Source organism: Myotis davidii, unplaced genomic scaffold (genome assembly GCF_000327345.1).
Source record: "Myotis davidii unplaced genomic scaffold, ASM32734v1 scaffold176, whole genome shotgun sequence".
Classification (NCBI taxonomy): domain Eukaryota; kingdom Metazoa; phylum Chordata; class Mammalia; order Chiroptera; family Vespertilionidae; genus Myotis; species Myotis davidii.
In genome coordinates, this window is record NW_006287911.1 from 1,351,935 (window position 1) to 1,378,648 (window position 26,714).

Sequence of the window (26,714 nt, forward strand, 5' to 3'; positions counted from 1 at the left end):
GTGGGGGTGGTGTGAGCCTCTCCTGCCTCCTCAGCAGCGCTAAGGATGTCCGACTGCAGCTTAGGTCTGCTGCCTGCTAACAAGCGGACATCCCCCGAGGTCTGCCAGGCTGCCAGAGGGATGTCTGATTGCCAGCTTAGGCCCAATCCCCTGGGGAGCAGGCCTAAGCCAGCAGGTGGTCATTCCCTGAGGGGTCCCAGACTGCGAAAGGGCACAGGTCGGGCTGAGGGACCCCTCCTCCCCCCCGAGTGCACAAATTTTTGTGCACCAGGCCTCTAGTTTATAATAAGGTTATGAATTTAGATAGTTCTTTCCCGTTTTCCATGAAAGCTTAGTTCAGTTCAAAGCAGTTCCTCTTGATCAGATTCTCACCTTGTTCATTGGGAATGGAAGCTAATCAGAAATCAAGTCCCTGAACTTCCTATATCTTCCACAATCCTCACCCACCCTGGCAGCCACACTCATTTATTAACTTTTTTTTTTTTTTTACATCTTCCTCTCCAATCTGGAGATGCCTTTTATTTCTTTTGCTTGTCTAACTACCCTGGCTAAACCCTATAGTACAATGTTAAATAGAAATGGCAAGAGTAGATACCCTCGTTTTGTCTCTATCTTAGGAGGAAAGCATTCACTATTAAATAATGTTAGCTGTGGGTTTTTCATAAATGTCCTTTAGCAAGTTGAAGAAACTTCCTTCTTTTCCTAGTTTGTGAGTGTTTTTATCATAAAGGAAAAAACATCTGTTGAGATGCTCGTGTAGTTTTTGTCCTTTAATTCTATTAATATGGTGTATTTCATTGTGCTTTTCTATTTTGACTAAGATACCTTTCTAGCTATGCTGGATCCCATGTACTTCTGGATCTTTGGAATCTCTTCTAACTTTCCTCCTAACTGGGAAGTAGCCACCAGTATCCTTCACAATCTTTTTTCTCCATATACCCATTCATTTAAATCTGATGCTTGCAAGGTTCCTCATTGAGTTCTCAAGTAGTCTATAAGTTCCTCTAGATTTCTGATTCCATAAATTATTCCTGAGTGATCTAATCTACTCTTATGGCTTCAGATTCTCTACTATGCTGTTAACTTATAAATCTGTATCACTCCTGAGTCCCAACTATATTTATTAAACAGCCTTCTGAAAAGCTCCATTTAGATGGTCTCTTGGCATTTTACCCTTTAGTTGAAGTTTTCCTTAAACTTGTATGCCTCCTCTTACATTCTCTATTTCAAGGAAGATACATTGACCTCCCAGTTCCTTAAAACCTGAAACTTACACCCTGGCTGGTGTGGCTCAGTTGGCTTGGCGGCATCCTGTGCACTGAAAGGTTGCTGGTTTGATTCCCAGTCAGACCACATGCCTCAATCTCTAGTAGGGAGTGCAGGAGGCAGCCAATCCATGTTTCACTTTCTCTCTCTCTCTCTCTCTCTCTCCCCCCCCTTCCCTTCTCTCTCTAAAAATCAATAAAAATTTTAAAATAATTTTAAAAGCCTGAAAATTATCCATGACTCCTCCTACTCCCTCTTCCTATGTGTCTACTTCTTTCAACAACCTCATCTGGGTTATTGAAGCTGCCTCCGCCTGGTCATTCAGCCTTCAGCTGGTCTTTTCTTTCTCATTACCTGAGTCTGTTTTAAGTTCCTTGGATGATCTCCTAGTGCACTATGGATACCTCTAATATTAACATCCTTATACTGTATGCTTAATCATATGTTTACTTCCTTGTATCCTCTGCTATACACTGTAAATTATTTTAAGGACAGAGACCACCTCTTAACTATAGATTTGTTAGTGGATTGTTAAATGAGTAAATTAATGAACTAATCAATATCCAAAAAATGCAGTTTAAAAAAATCTGTGTGTATTGGAGGGCCTAAAGAAAGAGCAGTGAATTCTAACTTGGAAGGGTTACATGAAGAGAGATGCCTTTTAATTTGGATGTTTAAGTCTGAATAGCAGTTTTGATGGGAGGGGAAGTACTATTTCAGGTACAGAGGAACCTAAAAGTTCAGAGATTCTTTTGAGAATTATTTGGAACATAAGTTTTGGTGGAGATAAGTTAATGGGTGAAAAGATAAATTGAATCAGATTGTTGAAAATCTTTAATAACATACTAAGGAGATTGGCCTTTATTCTCTGAACATTGTGAAACTGTAAACTTATTGAGTAAAGAAAAGATGCTCAAAATTTGATTTTGGAAAGTTATCCCAAAGCAGCAGAATGGATTGGATTGAGATGAAGGATGTTAACTAGTAGTCCGATGTAGTAGTCTAGGCAAGAGATAATGAGGACATTTACTAGGTAAGAGTTAATATAAAGAACAGGTATCAGACATTTGCTGGTAGAATTTGAGCTGTGAGAGAAAGAAATTGTAGATTACAAAGAATTTTAATGAGAGGTATGGGGTTTTAGGGAGTATATAGGAGTGTGAGAGACTGGTTGGATGGAGAGCCATGAATAGGGAACAGGAAGAGGAAAAATTTGGAGGCTAGATTGTGGAGAGCGTATAATGAGTACTGTCTTAGACTCGTGTGATATGAGATTAGCATAATCTCCATGTAAGGATATGATATATACATAGGGTCCTAGCTGGTTTAGCTCAGTAGATAGAATGAACATCGGCGTATGGACTGAAGGTTCCTGGGTTTGATTCCAGTCCATGGCACATGCCCAGGTTGTGAGCTCGATTCCAGTAGGGGGCGTGCAGGAGGCAGCCAATTAATGATTCTCTCTCATCATTGATGTTTCTATCTCTCTTTACCTCCTCCTTTTTTTCTGAAATCAATAAAAACATATTTTTTAAAAAATACACGATATAGGCAGTTGGATCTATGAATTAGGAAAAAGCTGAGGGGTAGTGATAGAGATTTGTGAGTTATTTACATAAAGGTGAGCATTGAAACCATGCCAGTAGATAAGGAAGTTAGATAGGATCCTCCTTTAAGGGACACCCTAATGTAGCAAGTGGTAAAGTCAGAGTTATTAGCTGCTTCTCAGTTTTGCCTTAGATAACCATTCATGCCACTCTAAGTCATCTTTTGTGTCCCTTAAATTAGAAGTTGCTGACACCAAAAACAGGACAGTAGATGATGTTTGGATGAATTTAGACGGAAGAATGTGCAGAATATATTTTCAGACCTTTTACAGAAGCGTATGATGGTATATTGTACACCAATAAATTTTATGTTTAAAGGAACTTCTGAGTTAACATTTTAGTTATCTTTACATTATATAGTAGTGCTAGGTAGGATATGATGAGAGGTCTGCTTACAACAGAATTATCAAATATACACTGAGATATCTAGGTCTTTTTGTAGATCAGCTGAATCTGAATCTTTGAGGTGAGGCCAAACTTTTCTTTAATTCCCTAAAGTTTGAAAATCGTTAATATACATGATGAAATTGCTACTTTATTAAGTTTAAAAACTGGGATCCTTTTGAAATTGCCCTGTTGACATCAAAATGTAAAAAAGGTATTAATTTCCATTTGTAATTTTTTTAAATGCTAACTTCTGCTTACCTTTCTTTCAGTTGAGTGTGCGAGGAAAAAATAAAAAAGAGAAACTTGAAGATTTCTTTAAAAATATGGTTAAATCAGCAGATGGAGTAATCGTTTCAGGAGTAAAGGTAAGATTTTATTTGATTAATAGGAGTATTTGTTTAAGAATTTACTCCTTTTTAAAATATATATATATTTATTGATTTCAGAGATAATAGATGCTCTATTCAGCTAGGGCAAGAATTTACTCCTTTTAAAAGGAAGCTAGACTGAAAATTTAGATGTGTAAAAGATTATATTCGAGTAAAAGAGAAATTTGGGCAGTTAGAATCCTTAGGCCTAGGAAATTGGACCCCCTACCTTGGGTACACTCTTGCAGAGGTTCTCAACCTTTGGGTCGCGACTCCTTTGGGGGTCAAATGTCCCTTTCACAGGGGTCGCCTAAGACCATCAGAAAACACATATATAATTACATATTGTTTTTGTGATTAATCACTATGCTTTAATTTATGTTCAATTTGTAACAATGAAATTGGGGGTCACCACAACATGAGGAACTGTATTAAAGGGTCGCAGCATTAGGAAGGTTGAGAACCACTGCTTTAGAGCTTCCTTCTCCAAGGGTCAGAGATTTGCATGTCCAAGGGAATTTGCCCACCTGAACCCCACGCCCTTTCCTCCAAACCAGACCGTGCTCCAGTTATCTAGAACCCTACATATCTTTAGCCAAATTCCAATCCTACCTTCAGGTCTTGCATGGGCTTTCCCTGAGTCCATCCTCCAGTGGGTAGACAGTGCTACTGGTGTGTGCACTCTGTGGGTGATCAAGGGGTGACTATAGGACAGCTGAGTAGAGGGAAGGCACAGGGGAGAAAATCAGTATACAGGATGGACTGTCCAGCCACATGCACAAGAAATCCCTCTGGGTGCCCTGCAGAGCTGCAGGGTAGGACGTAAATGTGTCTCAGCAATTGAGCATCAGCTCAGGAACCAAGAGGTCACTAGTTCGATTCCTGGTAAGGGCACGTGCCTGGGTTGGGAGCTCAATCCCCAGTAAGGATGTGTGCAGGAGGCAGCCGATTGATGATGTTCCTCTTTCATCGATGTTTCTATCTCTCTATCCCTCTCCCTTCCTCTCTAATTAATTAATTAATTAAAGAAAAGGTTTATCTTTAAAAATAAAAAAAGACTCCTTCCATTTGTACACTTGCCCTTGGCCTTACAAATGTTAGGAGCAGGCCTGGATTCACATTGGGAATTAGAAGAACTAAGTTGATGTTTTGGTCTTGTCTCAGAGTAGCTATATGATCTTGAGAAAAGTCTCTTTCTCTGAATCTGTTTTCCATTTTCAAAATGCAGTTAATAAAACCGCCTGGCTCACGGGATTGTTAGAAAGACTGAATGAGATAATATGTGTGAAAATACTTACAAAGTTAATTATTTGCCTACATAACACCTAACTTTTTCTTAATGGTGTCCTAAATGATATAAGACTTAATTTGTCTGAAGACTCATACCATTAAAATATAAGAGTAAAATGCTTATATTACTTATCAAGCAATTACTAAGCTATAAATAATGCTGCTTTGTCATCGTTACCTGTTTTATAGATACATCTACAATAAAACTTAGGTGTAAAGTACTATTTATTTGATTTATACTTTGATTTTTCAGAGATAGGTCAATTTATATGTTGACTATGCATGTGCTATGGCTACTTTCTAATAAGGACTCAGCCTACTTCCATTTTGATGCTGCTTATGCACTAATATTGAACATTTTTCTTAGCATTTAGTGTAAACCACTATATTGATTAGGGTTTTGATAAAGAAGTAACTAAAATTTTAACATTTACAATGTGATGTTTGATAGCCCACATTTTCTTATTTAATCTTCACTACAATCCTGCAAGTTAATGTTATCCCCATTTTTACAGTTAGGAGAACTGGTACACCTGAATTACAGATTTAAATGTCATTTTGTCAGTATTTGGCTTCTAGTTTTCTGTTGATGTGGAGCTTGAATTACATCATTTCAACTGGTGCTTTTTCAATAAACAATGGACATTTTAGAAGGGAGGAAAGTACTTTTGTTAATAATTTTTATTTTGATGTGTATCTAATGTTGTTCCAAAAAAAAAAATTGAAGACAGTTGTTGATATAGTAATTGCTCCCAGCCTTCTGAAATGGCCCATAATATACATAATAAACCAAGAGAAATAGACTTACTTGTCCATCATAATTTTTTCTTTATTTCTCAAAAACAATTGGTCACTCCCACTGACAGTAATGTACTTATTGGGGTGTAAAGGCAGAGCATGAGTAGGAACACTTTCAGAGAACCATATGGGGAGCTCTAAGCCTTCAGCTGCAAAACCATAGAAGATCTCTTACTTGATAGATAGAAATTCATGTTTATTAAAGTCTGAACTTGTTGGTGAAATCAATATAACATCTGATTATTAAGGATAGGATGCTGTTTTACTAATGATCTTTTGTGATTATAATGATAACAAAATGGTTTATATATTACACTAAAGCAAACAATTGAAAAAAGTTCATATTTTCTTTTGATCCTATAGGATGTAGATGATTTCTTTGAGCATGAACGAACATTCCTTTTAGAATATCATAACCGAGTTAAAGATGCATCTGCTAAATCTGATAGGATGACAAGATCCCACAAAAGTAAGGTTTTACTTATGTTATTTATAGTTTGTAAAAGTCTCAATATAGAGCAGCGTTTCTTAAACTGTGGTCTATGAAGCCTTGGTTCTGAGGCCCTTTTTAGCAAGTCTGTGATGTCAAAACCATTTTCATAATAATACTATGATGCCTTTTGCCTTTTTCATCATGTTGATATTTATTTTATTTTTTTGATGCCCTTGACCAGAATCGAACCTGGGACCCTTTGGTCCACAGACTGACTCTCTATCAACTGAGCCAAACCAGCTAGGGCAACATTTATATTCATGATGCAAAAGCCATCCTATATAATAAAAGCGTAATATGCAAATCAACCGAACGGAGGAACAACTGGTTGGCGGGGGTGGGGCCGGCAAGCAGGCGGCGCCAGGCCAGCCAAGGCACATGCCAGCGAGCAGAGGGATGGGATGGCGATTGGGGGGCGTGGGGTGGCAGCAACCAGCAGTAGCAGAGGCGAAGAGGGAGGCCAGACTGCAGGCCTAAGCCGTCAGACATCCCCTGAGGGCTCCCGGACTGCAAGAGGGCACAGGCTGGGCTGAAGGAACCACCTCCCCCCCCCGTGCATGAATTTTCAAGCACCAGGCCTCTAGTGATGAATAAAATTGCTGGTACCTTAGCACAAATCAAGGCAGTGGCATCAAACTGTACTAATAATCACTATATTCTTTCCCTCAAAGTTCATTTAAGAATGTCCTTGAGTATGCCGAAACCGGTTTGGCTCGGTGGATAGGGCGTCGGCCTGCGGACTGAAAGGTCCCAGGTGCGATTCCGGTCAAGGGCATGTACCTGGGTTGTGGGCACATCCCCAGTGGGGGATGTGCAGGAGGCAGCTGATCGATGTCTCTCTCTCATCGATGTTTCTGACTCTCTATCTCTCTCCCTTCCTCTCTGTGAAAAATCAATAAAATATATTTAAAAAAAAAAAAAAAAGAATGTCCTTGAGTACACTTTTTTTTTCATCCTTTATGTGGTAAAATGGGAGGTATGCATAAAGCACTTTGTATACTGAAGTATGATGGTTCTCTCTAGTAAAGCATTTTAGTGATTGAGTTCCAACTGACCTAGCTACTTTTTTCATAAGACACCATTTTTACTTGAAAGAATGGCTGACAAACTATGATTATTCAGACTTTAGTGTTTGTTAGACATGTTCTTAAAAATTCACTAAGTGAGTCTGTCACTTTAAGGAAAACAACTGGCAGTATTTGTGGACAATGATAAAAGTCAAGTTATTCAGCAATTGACTGAATGACTTCTGAAAACAGAAGTTCAGAAAACTTGTTTTCATTACCATGAGTTTGCATCACAATAATTAAAGACTTGTCTGAAATTCCATTCTTTTTTTTTTATATATATATTTTATTGATTTTTTACAGAGAGAAAGGGAGAGGGATAGAGAGTTAGAAATATCGATGAGAGAGAAACATCAATCAGCTGCCTCCTGCACGCCTCCCACTGGGGATGTGCCCGCAACCAAGGTACATGCCCTTGACCGGAATCGAACCTGGGACCCTTCAGTCCCCAGGCCGATGCTCTATTCACTGAGCCAAACCGGTTAGGGCTGAAATTCCATTCTTGATTTTTATATAAACTTTTTAAAAATGCTGTGTTCTTCCACTTGCTTCCATGGTGTGTTTTATTTTACATCTATTTCTCTATATCAATTATTTTTTAAATGCCAATAAAAAATAATTGGTAAGATTTTTAAAAAATAAGGACTTGTCTGAGATTAATGATATTTTTGATACTGTATACTGAAATGTGTCAACTTTCAAGTATGTCAAGATTTGCATCATTTGTTGAACAATACTTTCTAAATGCATGATGTTATAAAATTGTGTGTGTAAACAATCCATTCAAAATGCAAGATAGGCTAATGGTTTTTAACAGTTTTATTGATGTATAATTGATATCAATAAGATGCAATGTTCTAAGTATGCAATTTGATAAGTTTTGACGTATGTTTAAAATCATCACTACAATAAAATTAAATGAATATATCCATCACCACCAAAAGTTTCTTTGTGACCCTTGGCAATCCCTCTCTCCCACTCATATATCCAGGCAACCACTGTTTTGCTTTTTGTCTCTATAGATCAGTTTGCTTTTCAAGTGGAATAATACAGTATGGACACTTTATTATCTAGCTTTGAAATTCAACAAAATTATTTTGAAATTCATCCATGTTGTGCATATCAATAGTTCATTACTTTTTATTGCTGAGTGGTATTCCATTTTATGGATATATTATGATTGTTATCTATATAGCTGTTGGTGAACATTTGAGTTACTAGCTGTTGGCTATTGTGAATAAAGCTTACATGAGCCATTTTATGTAAGTATTTGTATAAACCTATGCTTTCATTTCTCTTGGGTAATACCTAGAAATAGAATGGCTGGGTCATGTGGTAAAGTATAACTTATTTTTAAAATGCCAAACTTTTTCCCAAAATGATTATACAATTTTACATTCCTATCAGCTGTGCGTGAGAGTTATTCTTCATCCTTGTTAAGAAGGATAATCAGGCCCTCGCTGGTTTGGCTCAATTGGTGTCAGCCTGCAGACTGAATGGGTCCCAGGTTCGATTCTGGTCAAGGGCACATGCCCAGGTTGCAGGTTTGGACCCCAGTAAGGGGCATGCAGGAGGCAGCCGATCAATGATTCTCTCTCATCATTGATCCATTTATTTTTCTCTCTCTCTCTCTCTCTCTCTCTCTCTCTCTCTCTCTCTCTCTCTCTCTCTCTCTCCCTCTCCCCCTCTTTCTTCCTCTCTGAAATCAATAAAAATGTTTTTTTCTAAAGAAGGATAATCAGTCTTTTTAATTTTAGCCATTCTAATAAGAATAGTGGTGTCTTGATGTGGTTTTAATTTGCATATTTCTAATAACCAGAGATGTTAAACATCTTTTCTTGTGTAAGTCCTCCAATTTTATTCTTCTTTATAAAAGTTGTTTTGGCCCTGGCTGGTGTTACTCGGCCTGCAGACTAGAGGGTCCTAGTTTCGATTCCCCAGTTGCAGGCTCAGTTCCCAGTAGGGGGCATGCAGGAGGCTTCCGATCATTGATTCTCTCTCATTATTGATGTTTCTGTCTATCTCTCCCTTTCCCTTCCTCTCTGAAATCAATAAAATATTTTTTAAAGTTGTTTTGGCCCCTCTAGGTAGTTTATATTTTCATACAGATTTTAAAATCAGCTTGTCACTTTCTAAAAAATGCTAGCTAAGATTATAATTGGAATTGTATAGAATCTATAGATCAATTTGGGGAGGATTGACATTTTAAATTGATCTTCTATACATGAATATGGCATACTTTCCATTTAGTTAGGTCTCTAAATTCTTCCAGCAATGTTTTATAGTTTCCGTTGTACAGATCTTTTACATCTTTAGTTAGATCGATCCCTGGTTATTTCTGGATGCTTTGAAAATGATGTGTTTTTTACCTTTCAGTTTTTGGTTGTTCTTTGCTAATGTGTAGAAATACAGTGTATTTTCAATATTGATCTTATATCTTGCAACCTTACTAAATAAATAAACTCACTAGTTCTAGTAACTATTTTGTAGATTCCTTAGTATTTTCTACATAAATGGTCATCTGCTAATAAAAATAATTATACTTCCTTTCCAGTTTAGATGCCATTTCCTTCTTTTCCTTACACCATTGTACTGTACACTACCTTCTACTACAGTGCTGATGGAAGTGTTGAGGGCAGGCATCTTTACCTTGATCCTTATCTTCTTGGGAAAGTATTTGGTCTTAAACCATTATTTGTGAAGTTAGGTGTAGGTTTCCTAGATGACTTTTTTTAGGTTGAGAAAATTCTCTTAAATTACTAGTTTTCTGAATGGGTTTTTTAAAAATATATATATTTTTATTGATTTCAGAGAGGGAGAGAGATAGAAACATCAATGATGAGAGAGAATCATTGATTGGCTGCCTCCTGCACACGCCCTACTGGGACCGAACCCACAACGCAGGCATGTGCCTTGACCAGGAATCGAACCCAGACTCCTGGCTCATAGGTCAATGCTCAACCACCGAGCCACACCAGTCGGGTCAAAGTTTCCCTTTTAAAAGTTAAATTTTAGCCTTTATGGTTTAATGTTTTTGGGGTTTGTTTTTTAAATTTTTATTAATTCTCAAGGATATTTTTCCATTGATTTTTAGAGATAGTGGAAGAGAGAGCAAGAGACAGAGAGGGAAACATCGATGTGAGAGAGATACATTGATTGGTTGCCTCTGGGTATCGAGCCTGCAACCAAGGTACGTGCCCTTGACAGGAATCAAACCTGGGACCCTTCAATCCACAGGCCGACACTCTTATCCACTAAGTCAAACCAGCTAGGGCTAATGTAATTTTAAATGATATAATAAAGTATAATGTAAGGATTACTGTTTCATTAGGGAATAAACACATTAAAGCCTTATAAAAATACTGCTAGTATAAGTGGAAATTTTCATACATTAGGCAGTGTCTTGGATTTCATTAATTAGTACTACACTTACTATATGCCAGGTATATAGTAACATTTACTAACATATTTAATTCTCCAAATAATAATATGAGGTAGATACCATTATTATCCCCATTTCCAGATGAGAAAACTGAGGCATAGACGGGTTAAGTGATATATATGTCCCAGGTCATGTAGCTGGTGAGTTTGGAAGATGGGGTTGGGTCCTAGGCAGTTTGGTTGTATGTCCAGCCTCTTAACCACAGCATTCTACTATCCTTTCTCTGAACCAAATAGAAGCATCTGTTATATATAGTCTTTTCTCAACAAGTGCATTGTCCTGTGGAGCAAGCCCTAGGACAAGGGTGGGCAAACTTTTTGACTCGAGGGCCACAATGGGTTCTTAAACTGGACCGGAGGGCCGGAACAAAAGCATGGATGGAGTGTTTGTGTGAACTAATATAAATTCAAAGTAAACATCATTACATAAAAGGGTACGGTCTTTTTTTTTTTTTTTTTTTAGTTTTATTCATTTCAAACGGGCCGGATCCGGCCCGCAGGCCGTAGTTTGCCCACAGTTGCCCTAGGAAGAGTGTTGTACTGAAGTTTGGTACTTTGCTTCTAGTACCCAAGAGTAATGGTGGCACCATTTATCTAGCTTCCCAAGCTCCATAATTTCCCCTCCTACATCAGGTCTACTGTTTATAAATCCTCCCTATTACATTTCCTAAATATTATTTAGCTTTGTTAGTTCCTCTGTGCTCTCACTGTTCCCACTATCTTGATCCTGGCCCTCAGTTTCTAGGTTGGTTACTCTGTTTTCTGTGTCTCTGCACTTCTAGTCTTTATTCCAGGAAACAGTATTTTTTTTTTATTTCTTTTGTTAATCCTCATCCAAGAATATTTGTCTTTTTTTTTTTTTTTTTTTTTGGTGTCTATGTCATTTATTTCTGCTCTGATCTTTATTATCTCCTTCCTTCTGCTCACAGAAAGAGAGGAAGGGAGAGGGGAGAGAGAGAAACATCCATTGGTTGCCTGCCAAAACTGCTCCAACTGGGGCCAGGGATCGAGCCTGCAACTGGTGTACATGCCCTTGACCTCAATCAAAACCAGGACCCTTCAGTCCACAGGCTGAAGTATTTTTTAAAAAACTAACATACTTATCAGGTTGATTGTAAAATGTTTAATAACACCCATTTCTACAAGACCAAATACAGACTTTATCATGGCTTACAAAAACCCTTTTTCCCCAAGATGCTTCCAATTTATTTTTTCATCTTCAACTCCATCTACTTTCCCTCTGTACCCTTCAGTGCCATAGTCCCAGAAGGCTCTCTGAATATACTATGTTCTTTTATGCCTCTCAGGCCTTGATCCATGCTCTGCCCTTTTTATTTGAAACTAGAGGCCCGGTGCATGAAATTCGTGCAGGGGGAAGGTTCCCCTCAGCCCAGAACCCTTGCACCCTCTCCAATCCGGAACCCCTTGGGGGATGTCCAACTGCCAGGGATCAGGCCTAAACCAGCAGTTGGACATCCCTCTCACAATCCTGGACCACTGGCTCCTAATCGCTCGCCTGTTTGCCTGCCTGGTCGCCCCTCACTGCCTCTGCCTGCCTGCCTGATCCCCCCTAACTGCCTCCCACTGCTGGCCACGTCGCCCTCAACTGCCCCCTCTCTGCTGGACTGGTTGCTCCTAACTGCCCACCCCTGCTGGCCTGGTCACCCTCAACTGCCCTCCCCTGCTGGCCTGTTCCCCCTCAACTGCTCTCCCCTGCAGATGTGGTCCTCCCTAACTGCCCTCCCTTGTAGGCCTGGTCCCTCCCAACTGCACTCCCCTGCCAGCCATCTTGTGGTGGCCATCTTGTGACCACATGGGGGCAGCCATTGTGTGTTGGAGTGATGGTCAATTTGTATATCACCTCTTTATTAGATACGATAATTACATATCAGATATTTGGAAATTTTAAGTTATTTTGTACACACCCTTTAAATAGGACTCTAGTTTCCATACAGATTTGGTATGATTTTTACTCCCCGCCGGCCGGTCGCCCCTCACGGCCTCCCCACTGGCCTGATCATCACACACAGCCTGTTGTTCAGTTGTTTAGTCGTCCCTCACTAACCCCCTGCCTGCCCGGTTGCCCCACGCAGCCTGCTGTTCAGTCGTTTGGTGTCCCTCGCTAACCCCCCTGCCAGCCTGGTTGTAGGCAGCCATCTTTGTGAGGGAGTGAGGGTTAATTTGCATATTGTCTCTTTATTATATAGGATTCCCTTTCTTACACATTACCTAGTAAAGATTTGCTCATCCTATAAGTGCAAATTCATTCTGCAGTGTCTGTAAATCCTTCTCTGACTTACTCAGGTGAAATCATCTGTTTCTGTTGCTTCCATAGTAGTTTGTACCTCCTTCTAATGTAATATTCATCATATTGTATTACAGTTTTTCTCATTTCCTTCAGTGGACTTTGGCTATCTCCTATTACATACACATTGTTTGGCAGGTAGATGCTCAATATTTTTTAATTAATGAATAAATATATTAAATTCTTGAACCTTTTTCCATAGGTGCTGCTGACGATTACAATAGAATTAGTTCTTCATTATATGCTTTAGGAACTCAGGATTCTACAGATATATGCAAGTAAGGATTCTGATTTTTAAAAAACAGTAAATATAGCCCTAACCGGTTTGGCTAAGTGGATAGAGTGTCGGCCTGTGGACTGAAGGGTCCCAGGTTCGATTCCGGTCAAGGGCATGTACCTGGGTTGCGGGCACATCCCCAGTAGCGGGTGTGCAGGAGGCAGCTGATCGATGTTTCTCATCAATGTTTCTAACTCTCTATCTCTCTGTAAAAAAATCAATAAAATATATTTTAAAAAAATAAAAATAAAAAACAGTAAAAATAAATAAAACAAAATTTTGTTGGCAGGCTGGGCACACACAATACTTCAGACCCAGTAGACATTTTAGAATATTTTTCTCAAAACACATTGATAACAAAGAGCTTTTCTAAGTCCGTGTCAATTTTTAAAATCTGGAAAATAAAAATGCACCTTAATGTATGTATTTTTTAACTTTATAAAGTTTCACTTGATGAAAATGGGCAGTGTGTGTATGTATAAGGGTGAGATGGAGAGACAGACTTTATGTCAAAATATTCTCGCCGGAGCCGGTTTGGCTCAGTGGCTAGAGCGTCGGCCTGCGGACGGAGTGGTCCCGGGTTCGATTCTGGTCAAGGGCATGTACCTTGGTTGCGGGCACATCCCCAGTGGGAGATGTGCAGGAGGCGGCTGATCGATGTTTCTCTCCCATCGATGTTTCTAACTCTCTGTCTCTCTCCCTTCCTCTCTGTAAAAAATCAATAAAATATATTTAAAAATATACCGTATTTGCCGGCAAATAAGATGACTGGGCGTATAAGACGACCCCCTAACATTTCCACTCAAAATACAGAGTTTGTTATATACTCGCCGTATAAGACTACCCCCTCTTCCGCACACCTCCCACACACCAAATAAAAGGTAAAACAATATCAGATTTGATTTTAACATTTTAATTTATATTCAAATGCTTATGACATGCAGGAAAACTGTCACAAGGCTGTATGTAATCAAACATATACATAAAACAGTGCAAGTTTATTACCGGTAAACATACCGGTAATTCACTAAAGAAAACATGATATAGCAAAATCGCGAATCTTCAATGCATATATAAAGAAATATACGGTAACCCGAATTTACCACACTCGCAAAATCGCACACAGCCAACCATACACCTAGTATGGTATCGCGATTCGCGATTTTGCGCTATCATACTGGGTGTATGATCGGCTGTGTGCGATTTTGCGAGTGTGGTAAAATCGCATAACAGCAAAATCGCATAACAGCCGAGCGTACACCCAGCAGCGCTGCTGATGCCTGAACGGTATGTGGAATGAAGTGGGCGGGCATCGGGAGGCCACTATGGCACGGGGCAAGCACTATGGGCAGTCTATCTGAAGTGTACCTGGCGTATAAGACGACCCCCCACTTGGAGGCATATTTTTCAGGGCCAAAAAATCGTCTTATACGCCGGCAAATACGGTATATATTCTTAGGTTTTGATAATGTTTATTATAAATTTAGAATGCTGTTTGGAATTACATGTATTTCATAGAAGGCCATATTGACTTTTTTTTTTATTTTAGAGAGAGGAAGGGAGATAGAAAAAGAAACATTGAGTTGAGAAACATTGATTGGTTGCCTCCTGTGTATACCCTGACCAAGAATCTAATCCGCCACCTTTCAGTATACAGGATGACTTTCCAACCAACTGAGCCACACCTGCCAGGGCCAAATTGACTCTGTTCATTTTTTGTTTGTTTTTTAATCCTCACCTGCGGACATGCTTAAAAAGAGGAAGGGAGGGAGGGAGAGAGAGAGAAACACATAAAAGTGAGAAGATAGAAACATTGATTAGAACCTGCCTTTCATATGTGTCCTGACTAACCATCAACCTTTCAGTGCACAAGACAGTGGATGCTTAGCCAACTGAGCCACTCTGTCTGGGCCCAAGTTGACTTTTTTTTAAAAAAATATTTTTTTATTGATTTCAGAGAGGAAGGCAGAGGGAGAGAGAGACAGAAACATCATTGAGAGAGAATCATTGATTGGCTGCCTCCTGCACGCCCCCATACTGGGGAGGATGGAGCCCACAACCCGGGCATGTGCCCTTGGCCAGAATCTAACCTGGACCCTTCAGTCCACAGGCCAACGCTCTATCCACTGAACCAAACCAGGTAGGGCACCAAATTGACTTTTAAAGTGATATTTAATGCTATCAGTTTGCACTTTTTAAAGAGGCTGGCTATTCTAGTTTTTATGACTTAGTGAATGTTAAGGCAGTCAGATGAGAGAGGTGTTTACATCTTAGTGTAAAATCACCCTCTGGAAGTTTACCTACACATGCCTTTACGGTATGCTAGTTTTTCACTTTAATTTTAATCTAACAGGACTTAATTTTAGTTGCTTCTATAATATTGTTTTAACCCAACTCTTCAGTGAAAAATAATTCACTTCTTTTTAAATGTTAAGTGAGAAAACTATGTTCATTGTTCATGCCTTTCTCTAAACCGCATCCTTGAACTTTTCCTCTAACATAGTCTCTCAGTAGACATGTAAAATCCACCTTGACCAAGACTATAGTTTTTCAGCAAAGCAAGGTACCATAGCTTACACTAATTAACGTGCTGCCTTCCCAAAGAGTTAGTTCTTAATTCTTTGATAACAAGAAAAAAAGGGCAACCTTGCCAAGCGTTATCTGACAGAAACTTGTCAAAGCAAGTTCTTTGAAGTAAAGTGACGTTCATGAAATTGTGTTTTAGCTTTCAATAGTATTTGCCCTAATCCAATTATAGTGCCATCTATAGTTACATATTTTACAGAATACCCTTTAGTAGTTTTGCATTGGGTTGTGTGTTTTTTTTTAATTGATTTTTTACAGAGAGGAAGGGAGAGGGAATAGAGAGTTAGAAACATCAATGAGAGAGAAACATCTATCAGCTGCCTCCTGCACACTCCCTGCTGGGTATGTGCCCGCAACCAAAGTACATGCCCTTGACCAGAATCGAACCTGGAACCCCTGAGTCCGCAGGCTGACGATCTATCCACTGAGCCAAACCGGTTAGGGCTACATTGGGTTTTTTTCAGTTGGTGGTTAACACTCGTGAGAGGCTGTTTAGTTAAAAGTGAAAGTGAATTCTAAAATAGAAGATGGTTACTGATTTCTATTGTTTTCCAAAACAAAGCAGCTCTATTTGAAAATGTTTAAAACATAGCTATCAGATATCTTCAAAAACTACTCCACCTTCATTGTTTTCCATTTAAATCAGCCTTTTGTCTCTTTGGATGTGATTGTTTTGTACTTCTGTAATAATGTGAAGGTATGAGTTTCATTTAGTATTATGGAGCATATTACTAAAGAATACCAATACAAAGTTTTTAGGTTTTATTGTATGACTTAGACTGTTATCTTAAAATGGGAAGATTTTCTGTAACAACAGATTTCAAGTAATTTGTTATGGGTGGAAGTACAAAGATATTTTTGTTAAATGAAAAAAATAAGACCATTAAATATCACTGTAATGAGGCAAGAATGTTCATTATTTGGTTTGGGGCATTATGTATTCTCTGAACATTTGAAATAGAAAGTTATTTAAAGGTAGTTTCTGATTAAATACTTTTCTCTTTCAGATTTTTTCTCAAAGTTTCAGAACTGTTTGATAAAACGAGAGTAAGTACTGTTAATTAACCTTTGATAATCCACACCTCTGCATAAAGCTGTGCTTAACTTATTTAGCTTTATTGAGGAAGGAGAGTTATGCAACAGATTTAGATGTGAAAATCAGAGAGTTTTTCAGGAAAGTTGGTTTTTGTTACAGCCTTTTGGTATTTATGTAGGATGTCTGTATTCCATCAGAAAACATGTTTATCAGAAGACTGGGTTTATTTCCATGAAGAATGACCCTTCCCTGGGACTTTGTAAGCTAGAAGAAAGTTAGATTCATTGTACCTTGACCAAGACTATAATGCTTTTGATCCCCCTTGACACATTGGTTAAAGTGAGTTGTATCAAATATACAAATGCAACCCTAGCTGGTTTGGCTCAATGGATACAGCGTCGGCCTGCGGACTAAAGGGTCCTAGGTTCGATTCCAGTCAACGGCACATGCCCAGGTTGAGGCCTCGATCCCCACTGGGGGGCATGCAGGAGGCAACTGATCAGTGATTCTCTCTCATCATTGATGTTTCTATCTCTCTCTCCCCCTCCCTTCCTCTCTGAAATCAATAAAAATATTTTTTTAAATGATGTACAGTTTAAAAATATATACACACACACACACACACAACTGCAGAAGGTTTCTTTCATGGTAGTAGTAATTTAATAATGACATAATCTTGGTTTTCAAGGATTGGTCCTAGATATAATATTTCACATTTTTATCACTTGATAGAATAGTGAAAATGTTTATTAGATGATTAATAGTATTTAGCTGAGAGTGGTAGTATCTAGTCCATTGTAGAAATCTGATTTCAACATGACCTTTTTAATTGAGTGATAATGTAGTAGAGACGAGTAAAAGAAAAGAAGATATTCTATCACAAAGGGAAAAGTTTTTATTTTTTAATTTTTTTATTTTTTTATTTTTTTGGAAAAAGTTTTTATATAAATGTCATTATACTGGGATCCATAGAGCCCATTATTCTGCCCTTGCTATTTGTACAAGTGAACATTTTCTAGGAAGATAGGTTTTTTTGTGTGTGCATTTACATCATAAGAATAGGGATCTGTATCAAAATAGCCTTATGTCAGATCTTTTTTGTTATTGTTAATTCTCACCTGAGGATATTTTTCCATTTTGGGGGGCGGGAGGCGGGGGCGTGTGGAAGGGAGGGAAGGAGAGGGGCTAGAGAGAGAGATACAGAAACATCAATGCTAGAGGGACACATCCAACAGTTGCCTCCCTTGCACACCCCAACCATAGGCAGGGGTCAAACCTACAATCCAGGTATGTGCCTTTGACCAGAAATCGAACCAATGACCCTTTGGTGCATGGGCCGATGCTCTAACCACTGTGCTACACCGGAAAGGGCCATATGTCAATTCTTTTTTAATGTTTTTATTGATTTCAGAGAGAGAGAGAAACATCGATGAGAGAGAAACATTGACCAGCTGCCTCCTGCATGCCCCCTATTGGGGATGGAGCCCGCCATCCAGGCATGTGTCCTGACCTAGAATCGAACCAGCGACCTCCTGGTACATGGGATGACACTTAACCAACTGGACCACACCGGCCTGGCTATGTGTCAGTTCTTTTAGAAGCAGATGTCAAGATGGGATTAGATGTGCAGGAGATTTATTGTGAGGATCAAAGAGGAAGGAGCAAGAATACACAGGAAGAGCCTACAGACCACAATGCAGGTCTACACCTGTGAAAGGAGACCAGAGGAAAGAGGACTAGGTAGGAAGAGTTCCAAATTGTAGCAGAGTTCTAAGAATGTTCCGTCCAGGTCAGAGAGGAGGAGTCTTTGAGCCAGAGTTGCCCATTAAAGGAATTTTGCGTCCGACAGAAATGGACTGGCACTACTTCCCACTGTGCTTTGTCAGTGTCTGGGTACAGCCGAGACAAGAAGGGGAGGATGGCAGATTGCCTTGGTACGAACCTGGTTCTGGATCCAGAGAAATTGCAGCTGAGACTACCAGTCAACTGTGCTCCTTGGAGTAAGCAGTTTCTCTTGAAGGAGATCTGAGTGGTGCATTTCCATAGCCACCACAATCCTTATTTCTTTTAGTATTTGCATGGCATTCTGGTTATTCTTGCTGTGTAACAAAGCACCCTGAACCATTTTATTATGCTAATGAATTCTTTGGGTCAGGAATTCAGAAAGGGCACATCCCTGATGGGGTGCTTCTGCTCCGTGGTGACCTCAGTAGGGAAGATATGAAGGCTGGGGACTGGAATCATCTGAAGGCTCTTTCACTCATGTCTGGGGTTGATTCTGGCTGTCAGCTGAGACTTCTGTTAGGGCCAGTAGCTGTAACACCTACACATGGCTTTTCCAAGGAATTGTTGAGGCTTCCTCACAGCATAGTGGGTAGGTTCTGAAAGTGAGAATCCCAGCCCAACTGGTGTGGCTGAGTGGTTGAGCATCAACCTATGAACCAGGAAATCATGGTTCAATTCCCAGTCAGGGCACATGCCCAGTTTGCTCACTCGATCCCCAGTGGAGGGCATGCAGGAGGCAGCCAATCAGTGATTCTCATCATTGATGTTTCTAGCTCTTTCTCTCCCTTTCTCTCTGAACTAGAGAGAGAGAGAGAGAGAAGAAAAGAAGAAAGAGAGAGAGAGAAGGAAGGAAGGAAGGAGGGAGGGAAGGGAGGAAGGGAAAAGAAAAGAAGAGGGGAGGGGAGGGGAAAGAGGGCATCCCTAATGGTGGGAAGTGGAAGCTGCTAGTTTAATAAGACCTAAGCCTGGAAACTGCCACAGCATCACTTCTGTGTCAGTCAAGCAGTCTCAGAGCTCAGATTCAGAGGATGGACACATACCTTACTTATTAATGTAAGAAGAGCTTGTTTAAAAGCATCCAGCATCCATATAGCATGTAATCTCAATCTGTCTAAATTGATATATCTCCATCACTTTTGGATATTCTTTGTGTCTATGCTTTTATCTATTGGGTTACAAAGTTTACTACATTTATTTCTCCATAAAGTAATATTATTTAGAAACTTCAGAACTTTCTATTGAAGTATATTATACATATAGAAAACAGCACATTTCAGAAGTGTACTTTTCAATGAAATTTTTGTTTAACCTTTATTGTTGAGAGCATTAAAGATGTCTGCCCTTTACCTCCCAACCCACCTAGTCCCCTCCCCATCTCAGTGAAATTTTACAAATTTAACACATGTATGTAATGAACACCCAAATCAAGAAAGAGAACATTACCAGCAACCCGGATGCCCTTCCTAGCTACCAATTCCTATAAGGCTAACCACTATCCTAGCTTCTAACAGCATAGATTAGTTTCATTTTCATATTTTCTATAAATGCAGTATGCATTCTTTTGTGTCTAGTGTCATTTAGTCAATATTATGTACATAAGATTCGTCCATGTCGTTACATGTAGGTGTATTTCCTTCACTCTTACTACTGTATAGTGTGCTATTGCAAGGATATACTTAACTTTATCTGTTCTCCTGTTGGTAGACCATTTGGATAGTTTCTAGTTTGGAGCTCTTTACAAATGGTACTGCTAAGACCATTTTTGTATATCTTCAGTTGAACATAGTGCACTTTTCTGTTGGGTGTACATAACTCGAAGGGGAATTGGTGGGTCCCAGGGTATCCATATGAAAAGATTTTGTAGATACTGCCAAACTGTTTCTAAGTGATTGTAACAGTTTACATTCCCACCAGAAGGAATGAGCGTTGGGTTGCTGCACAAGCTTGTAATACTTGGCACTTTTTTTTTTTTATTTTAGCTATTCTCGTGGATGTGCAGGGGTTTTTTTATTTTAACTATAGTTATTTATACCTTTAATTATTTACAGTAATTAAGAAAGAAAACACTGAGTGTAGAATATAAGTGATGAATAAGTGCCAATTTTCTTCCCCTTTTTCAGAAAATAGAAGCACGAGTGTCTGCTGACGAGGACCTCAAACTTTCGGACCTTTTAAAATATTACTTAAGAGAATCTCAAGCTGCTAAGGTAACTTTATTGATTGGAGTGTTTTTGTTTTTTTGTGGTTTTTAAAAATATTTTTATTGATTTCAAAGAGGAAGGGAGAGAGGGAAACATCAATGATGAGAGAAAATCATTGATTGGCTGTCTCCAGCACTTGCCCTACTGGGGATCGAGCCCACCACCCAGGCATGTGCCCTTGACCAGAATCAAACCCAGAACCCTTCAGTCTGCAGGCCGACACTCTATCCACTGAGCCAAACCAGCTAGGGCTGTTGATTGTTTTTTTTAAATGAACTATTTAACAAAAAGCCATCTCTTTAAAGTTGTTAGACTTAATAAGATTGTCAAAGATGATTTATCTCTTGATTTTAAATTATATTTTCCTTTCTTTCTTTCTTTAATTTATTGATTTGAGAGAGAGAGGGGAAAGGAGAGAGAAACATGGATTTATTTTTCCACTTATTTATGCATTTGTTGATTGATTCTTGTATGTGCCCGACTGGGATTCGAACCCACAGCCTTGCCTTATCAGAGCAACACTCTAACCACCTGAGATACCTGGTCTTGGCTAAAGTATGTTTCTAAGTCTGATTTTTAGAAATTGTAAGTCAGGGGTAAATAAAAATTTCCTTGGTAAACTTCGGGTATAATATAGTCTAAAACTTTTTATGAATTTGGTATACTTATTCCAGAAAAATGCCTGCAAAGACAAAAGTAAAACCCCCAAATAACCCAGCAGCCGTGGCTCAGTGGTTGAGCTTCAACCTATGAACCAGGAGGTCACAGTTCAATTCCTGGTCAGGGCACATGCCTGGGTTGCAGGCTTGATCCCCAGTAGGGAGCATGCAGGAAGCAGCCAATCAATGATTCTCTCTCATCATTGATGTTTCTATCTCTCTCTCTCCCTCTCTGCAATCAATAAAAATATATTTTTTAAAAAGTAACAGTTGTATAGCTAAAGGATTCCTAATTTGGTCTATATAAGTCCACTATTAAAGGTGAGAGAAAGAGAGATCCGTAAAACAAGAATAGGTTTTATTTTAAGGCAACTCAAGTTTCCTTTTGGAAAACCTCAGGGGTAAGGGGGTAAGCAGTCCATAACAGGACTTGTATGCATACATATCAGCATAACCCATGGACACAGTCAGTAGAGGGGGTGAGGGCATGTGCTGCAGAGGGTGGGAACAAGCGGGGAGAGGTCAATGGGGGAGAAAGGATTCATATGTAATACTTTAAACAATAAAGAATTTTTTTTAAAAAAGCATAGAAAACTTAGTGACTCAAATACTCCGAAATCAATGTTAATTTATCAATTGATATATTGCACAGAAAATTCTCATTTGACCAGTGGTGCTTTGAACACCATTCTTTCATATTAAATTATAAAGAATTCTTTTAAATTTGAGGACTTGGGTACTTGCAAATATACCACCCATATAAAATTATTTTAAATCAGATTGTGTCTTATAAACAATTTACATTGGATGGGTTAGGATAAAATGAATTGGACACTTTTGAAGACTTTTAATTTATTATAATATATAGTTGTTAATAGAAAACCTTTAGAACGGAACATCGCTTTAAAAGTAAATCCAAATTTTTTTAGTAATCATAAGAAAGAATTGAAACTTGCTGTAGCCGGGTTTGGCTCAGTGGGAACCGAAGGGTCCCAGGTGTGATTCAGGTCAAGGGCATGTACCTCGATAGCAGGCTCTTCCCCGGCCCGGGCCCTGGTTTGGGCACGTGCATGAGGTAACCCATCTATGTGTTTCTCTCACATCAATATGTCTCTCTGTCTTTCCCTCTCTCCTCCACCCTCTCTAAAAATCAGTGGAAAACATATCCTTGGGTGATGATTTTTTTTAAAAAAATGTAAACTTAATTGTAAGAATAAAAAAAACACACACACTACAATTGCATATCACCATACTCTTTAATTAGAATAACTAAAATGGAAAAATTCTGACAAAAATTATAGCAACTGGCCCTGGCCGTGTGGATCAGTTAGTTGGGGGTCGTCCCGTACAATGAAGGGCTGCTGGTTTGATTCCCGATTCCCAGTGTGGGGCATGCAGGCGGCAGCTGATCAATGTTGGGCTTTCACATTGATGTTTCTCTCTTCTCCCTTCCTCTCTCTCTAAATATCAATAAACTATTTTGAAAAATTATAGCAACTGGAACTTTCACACACAGTAGAAATATGATGCAATACTTTGAAAAAGTGTAACAGTTTCTTTAAAACGTAAGCATAGACTACCCTATGATCCAGTAATTTCAGTTTAGATATTTTAAAGCATATGTCCCCACAGATGTTCACATCTGCTTTATTTGTAATAGCTGAAAACTGGCAACAACAACCCAAATGTCCTCCAACAGGTGAGTAGATAAACCAATTGTGATATAGCCAGCCATACAGTGGAATGTTACTCAGCAATAAAAAGGAATGAACATCTCATTCAAGCAGCAACATGGATGAATTTAAAAAGATGGTGAAAAAAGCCAAACAATAGAGAACGTAGTTTATACTAGAGTTCAGTCTGTGTTGTACATTCTGTTGGTTTTAACAAATGTGTGATGATAGGCATTCACCATTATGAGTGTCATCCGGAATAATTTCACTGCCCTAAAAATCCTCCATGCTCCACCTATTCATCCTCCTTCCTCCTAACTCCTGTTGGTCTTTTTACTTGTCACCATAGTTCTGCCTTTTCCAGAATGTCATATAGTTGGGCCTTTCAGACTGGCTTTTCCCATTTAGTAATACACATATAAGTTTCCTCTATGTCTTTTCATAGCTTCATCATTCATTTCCTTTTAGCACTGAGTAGTATTCCACTGTCTGGATGTACCAAGGTTATTTCTCCACTGACCTACTGAAGGACATCTTTTTTTTTTAATATATTTTTTTTATTGATTTTTTACAGAGAGGAAGGGAGAGAGAGAGAGAGTTAGAAACATCGATGATAGAGAAACATCGACCAGCCGCCTCCTGCACATCTCCTACTGGGGATGTGCCCGCAACCCAGGTACATGCCCTTGACCGGAATCGAACCTGGGACCCTTCAGTCCGCAGGCCGACGCTCTATCCACTGAGCCAAACCGGTTTCGGCATGAAGGACATCTTAGTTGCTTCCAAGTTTTGGCAATTATGAATAAAGCTGCTATAAACATTCATGTGCAGGTTTTGGGTGGATATAAGTTTTTAACTCTTTTGAGTAAATACCAAGGAACACAATTGCTAGATCGTATGAAAAGAGTGTGCTTAGTTCTGCCAAATCAGTTTCCAAAGTAGCTGTTTATTTTGCATTTCCGAGAGTTCCTGTTGCTTCTCATCCTTACCGGCATTGGGTGTTGTCAGTGTGGATTTTGGGCCATTCTAAAAGGTGTGTGATGGTATCTCATTGTTCCAGTTTGCATTTCCCTGATGACAAGTGATGTGAAGCGTATTTGTCATCTGTGTATCCTCTTTGGTGAAGTGTCTGTTTTTAAAATTGCCCTTTGGCCGATTTTTAAATTGAAATCATTTCCTGTTATTGAATCATAAGAGTTCTTTGTATAATTTAGGTAGCAATCCTTTATCAGATATGTCTTTTGTAAATATTTTGTCTTAGTCTGTGGCTTGTCTTCTCATCCTCTTGACAGTGTCTTTTGCAGAAACTTTTTTTATCCTTACAAGGAAATGTTTTTATTGATTTTTAGAGAGAGAGGAAGGGAGAAAGAGAGAAACATCCATCGGTTGTCAACCAGGGATCAAACCTGCACCTTTTTGGTGTACGGGATGAAACTCCAAGCAGCTGAGCCACCCAGCCAGGGCTGCATAGCAGAAAATTTTAATTTAATTTTAAAGAACTCCACCTTATCAATTATTTCTTTCATAGATCATGCCTTGAGTGATCACCAAACCCAAGATCATCTGGATTTTCTCCTACACTATCTTCTAGGTGTTTTGTAGTTTTACCTTTTACATTTAGGTCTGTGATCTACTTTTTGTAAAGGGTGTAAGTTCTGTGTATGAATTTATTTCTTTGCATGTGAATGTCCAGTTTTCCCAGCCCCATTTGCTGAAAAGATTTTTCTCCACTGTATTGCCTTTGCTCCTTTATCAAAGATCAGCTGACTATAGGTCTAGTGCTGGGCTTTATTTTGTTCTATCTTTTTTTCTACCAGTACCACACTGTTTAGATTATTGTAGCTTTATAGTGTAAGAAATAAGGCGACCCCCCAAATTCAGGGGTCCTGGTAGAACACAAAACATACTCGGGAGCCAAGCAGCAAGGCAAACGTCTTCACTTCTCCGTAGAAGGATGCGCAGCACATGGTCTAGAACAGCGGTTCTCAACCTGTGGGTCGCGACCCCTTTGGGGGTCAAACAACCCTTTCACAGGGGTTGCCTAAGACTATCAGAAAACACATATATAATTACATATTGTTTTTGTGTTTAATCACTATGCTTTAATTATGTTCAATTTGTAACAATGAAATTGGGGGTCGCCACAACATGAGGAACTGTATTAAAGGGTCGCGGCATTAGGAAGGTTGAGAACCACTGGTCTAGAAGCACATGCACACTGAGCAGGCTGTCTACTTGGCTTTTTAATTCTGACACACGTGACCTGTTCCTCACTCTTGATTGGAGCTCAGGCGCACAGTCTTTCGCGATTGGCTAATTTGAAGGGAGGGATTGACCTTTGCCATTTAAAGGTGGCGGCCCCCCAGGGGGGCTGCAAGCCATGCGGCCAGCATGGCAAGCATGGCAGGCCTAAACTGTTCTCTTTTTTTTTAATATATTTTATTGATTTTTTATAGAGAGGAAGAGAGAGGGATAGAGAGTTGGAAACATCGATGAGAGAGAAACATCGATCAGCTGCCTCCTGCACACACGCTACTGGGAATGTGCCTGCAACCCAGGTACATGCCCTTGGCCAGAATCGAACCCGGGACCCTTCAGTCCACAGGCCGACGCTCTATCCACAGAGCCAAACTGGTCAGGGCCTAAACTGTTCTTTGACAGAAAAAGTTACTTGTTTATTCTCACAATAGTAAGGCTTCAATTTCAAGTAGGTAATGTCGGTCCTCAGAGTTTGTTCTTCTCCTTTAATATTGTGTTGGTTATTCTGTGTCTTTTGCCTCTTCACATAAAATTTAGGACCATTTTCTTGATAATTACAAAAAAAAAGTTTTCAGCTTTTACAAATAAAGCTGATTTGAATCTAAATCTCAAGTGGGAAAGATTAATCACGATGCTTTCATTGTGTGCCATTTGTAACAATGAAATTGGGGGTCGCCACAACATGAGGAACTGTATTAAAGGGTCGCGGCATTAGGAAGGTTGAGAACCACTGGTCTAGAAGCACATGCACACTGAGCAGGCTGTCTACTTGGCTTTTTAATTCTGACACACGTGACCTGTTCCTCACTCTTGATTGGAGCTCAGGCGCACAGTCTTTCGCGATTGGCTAATTTGAAGGGAGGGATTGACCTTTGCCATTTAAAGGTGGCGGCCCCCCAGGGGGGCTGCAAGCCATGCGGCCAGCATGGCAGCTGCCTAAACTGTTCTCTTTTTTTTTAATATATTTTATTGATTTTTTATAGAGAGGAAGAGAGAGGGATAGAGAGTTGGAAACATCGATGAGAGAGAAACATCGATCAGCTGCCTCCTGCACACACGCTACTGGGAATGTGCCTGCAACCCAGGTACATGCCCTTGGCCAGAATCGAACCCGGGACCCTTCAGTCCACAGGCCTACGCTCTTTCCATTGAGCCAAACCAGCTAGGGCTGTAGCTGCTATTTTGAGGTGTGTGCAGCACCAGCAGTGGGTAGGAA

The 26,714-nt window shown here is 39.4% G+C and overlaps 1 protein-coding gene across 1 annotated transcript in view; it reads left to right on the forward strand.

Annotated features, from left to right (window-relative positions):
* The window catches only part of SNX6 (sorting nexin 6), a 55,728-nt gene that overhangs the window by 25,194 nt on the left and 3,820 nt on the right, over window positions 1-26,714 (forward strand). Inside the window, exons 6-10 of the mRNA XM_006759716.2 lie at window positions 3,530-3,625; window positions 6,080-6,185; window positions 13,225-13,300; window positions 16,893-16,932; window positions 20,827-20,913. Of these exons, the coding sequence (XP_006759779.1) occupies window positions 3,530-3,625; window positions 6,080-6,185; window positions 13,225-13,300; window positions 16,893-16,932; window positions 20,827-20,913 (405 nt within the window). The remainder of the gene's footprint in view (window positions 1-3,529; window positions 3,626-6,079; window positions 6,186-13,224; window positions 13,301-16,892; window positions 16,933-20,826; window positions 20,914-26,714) is intronic.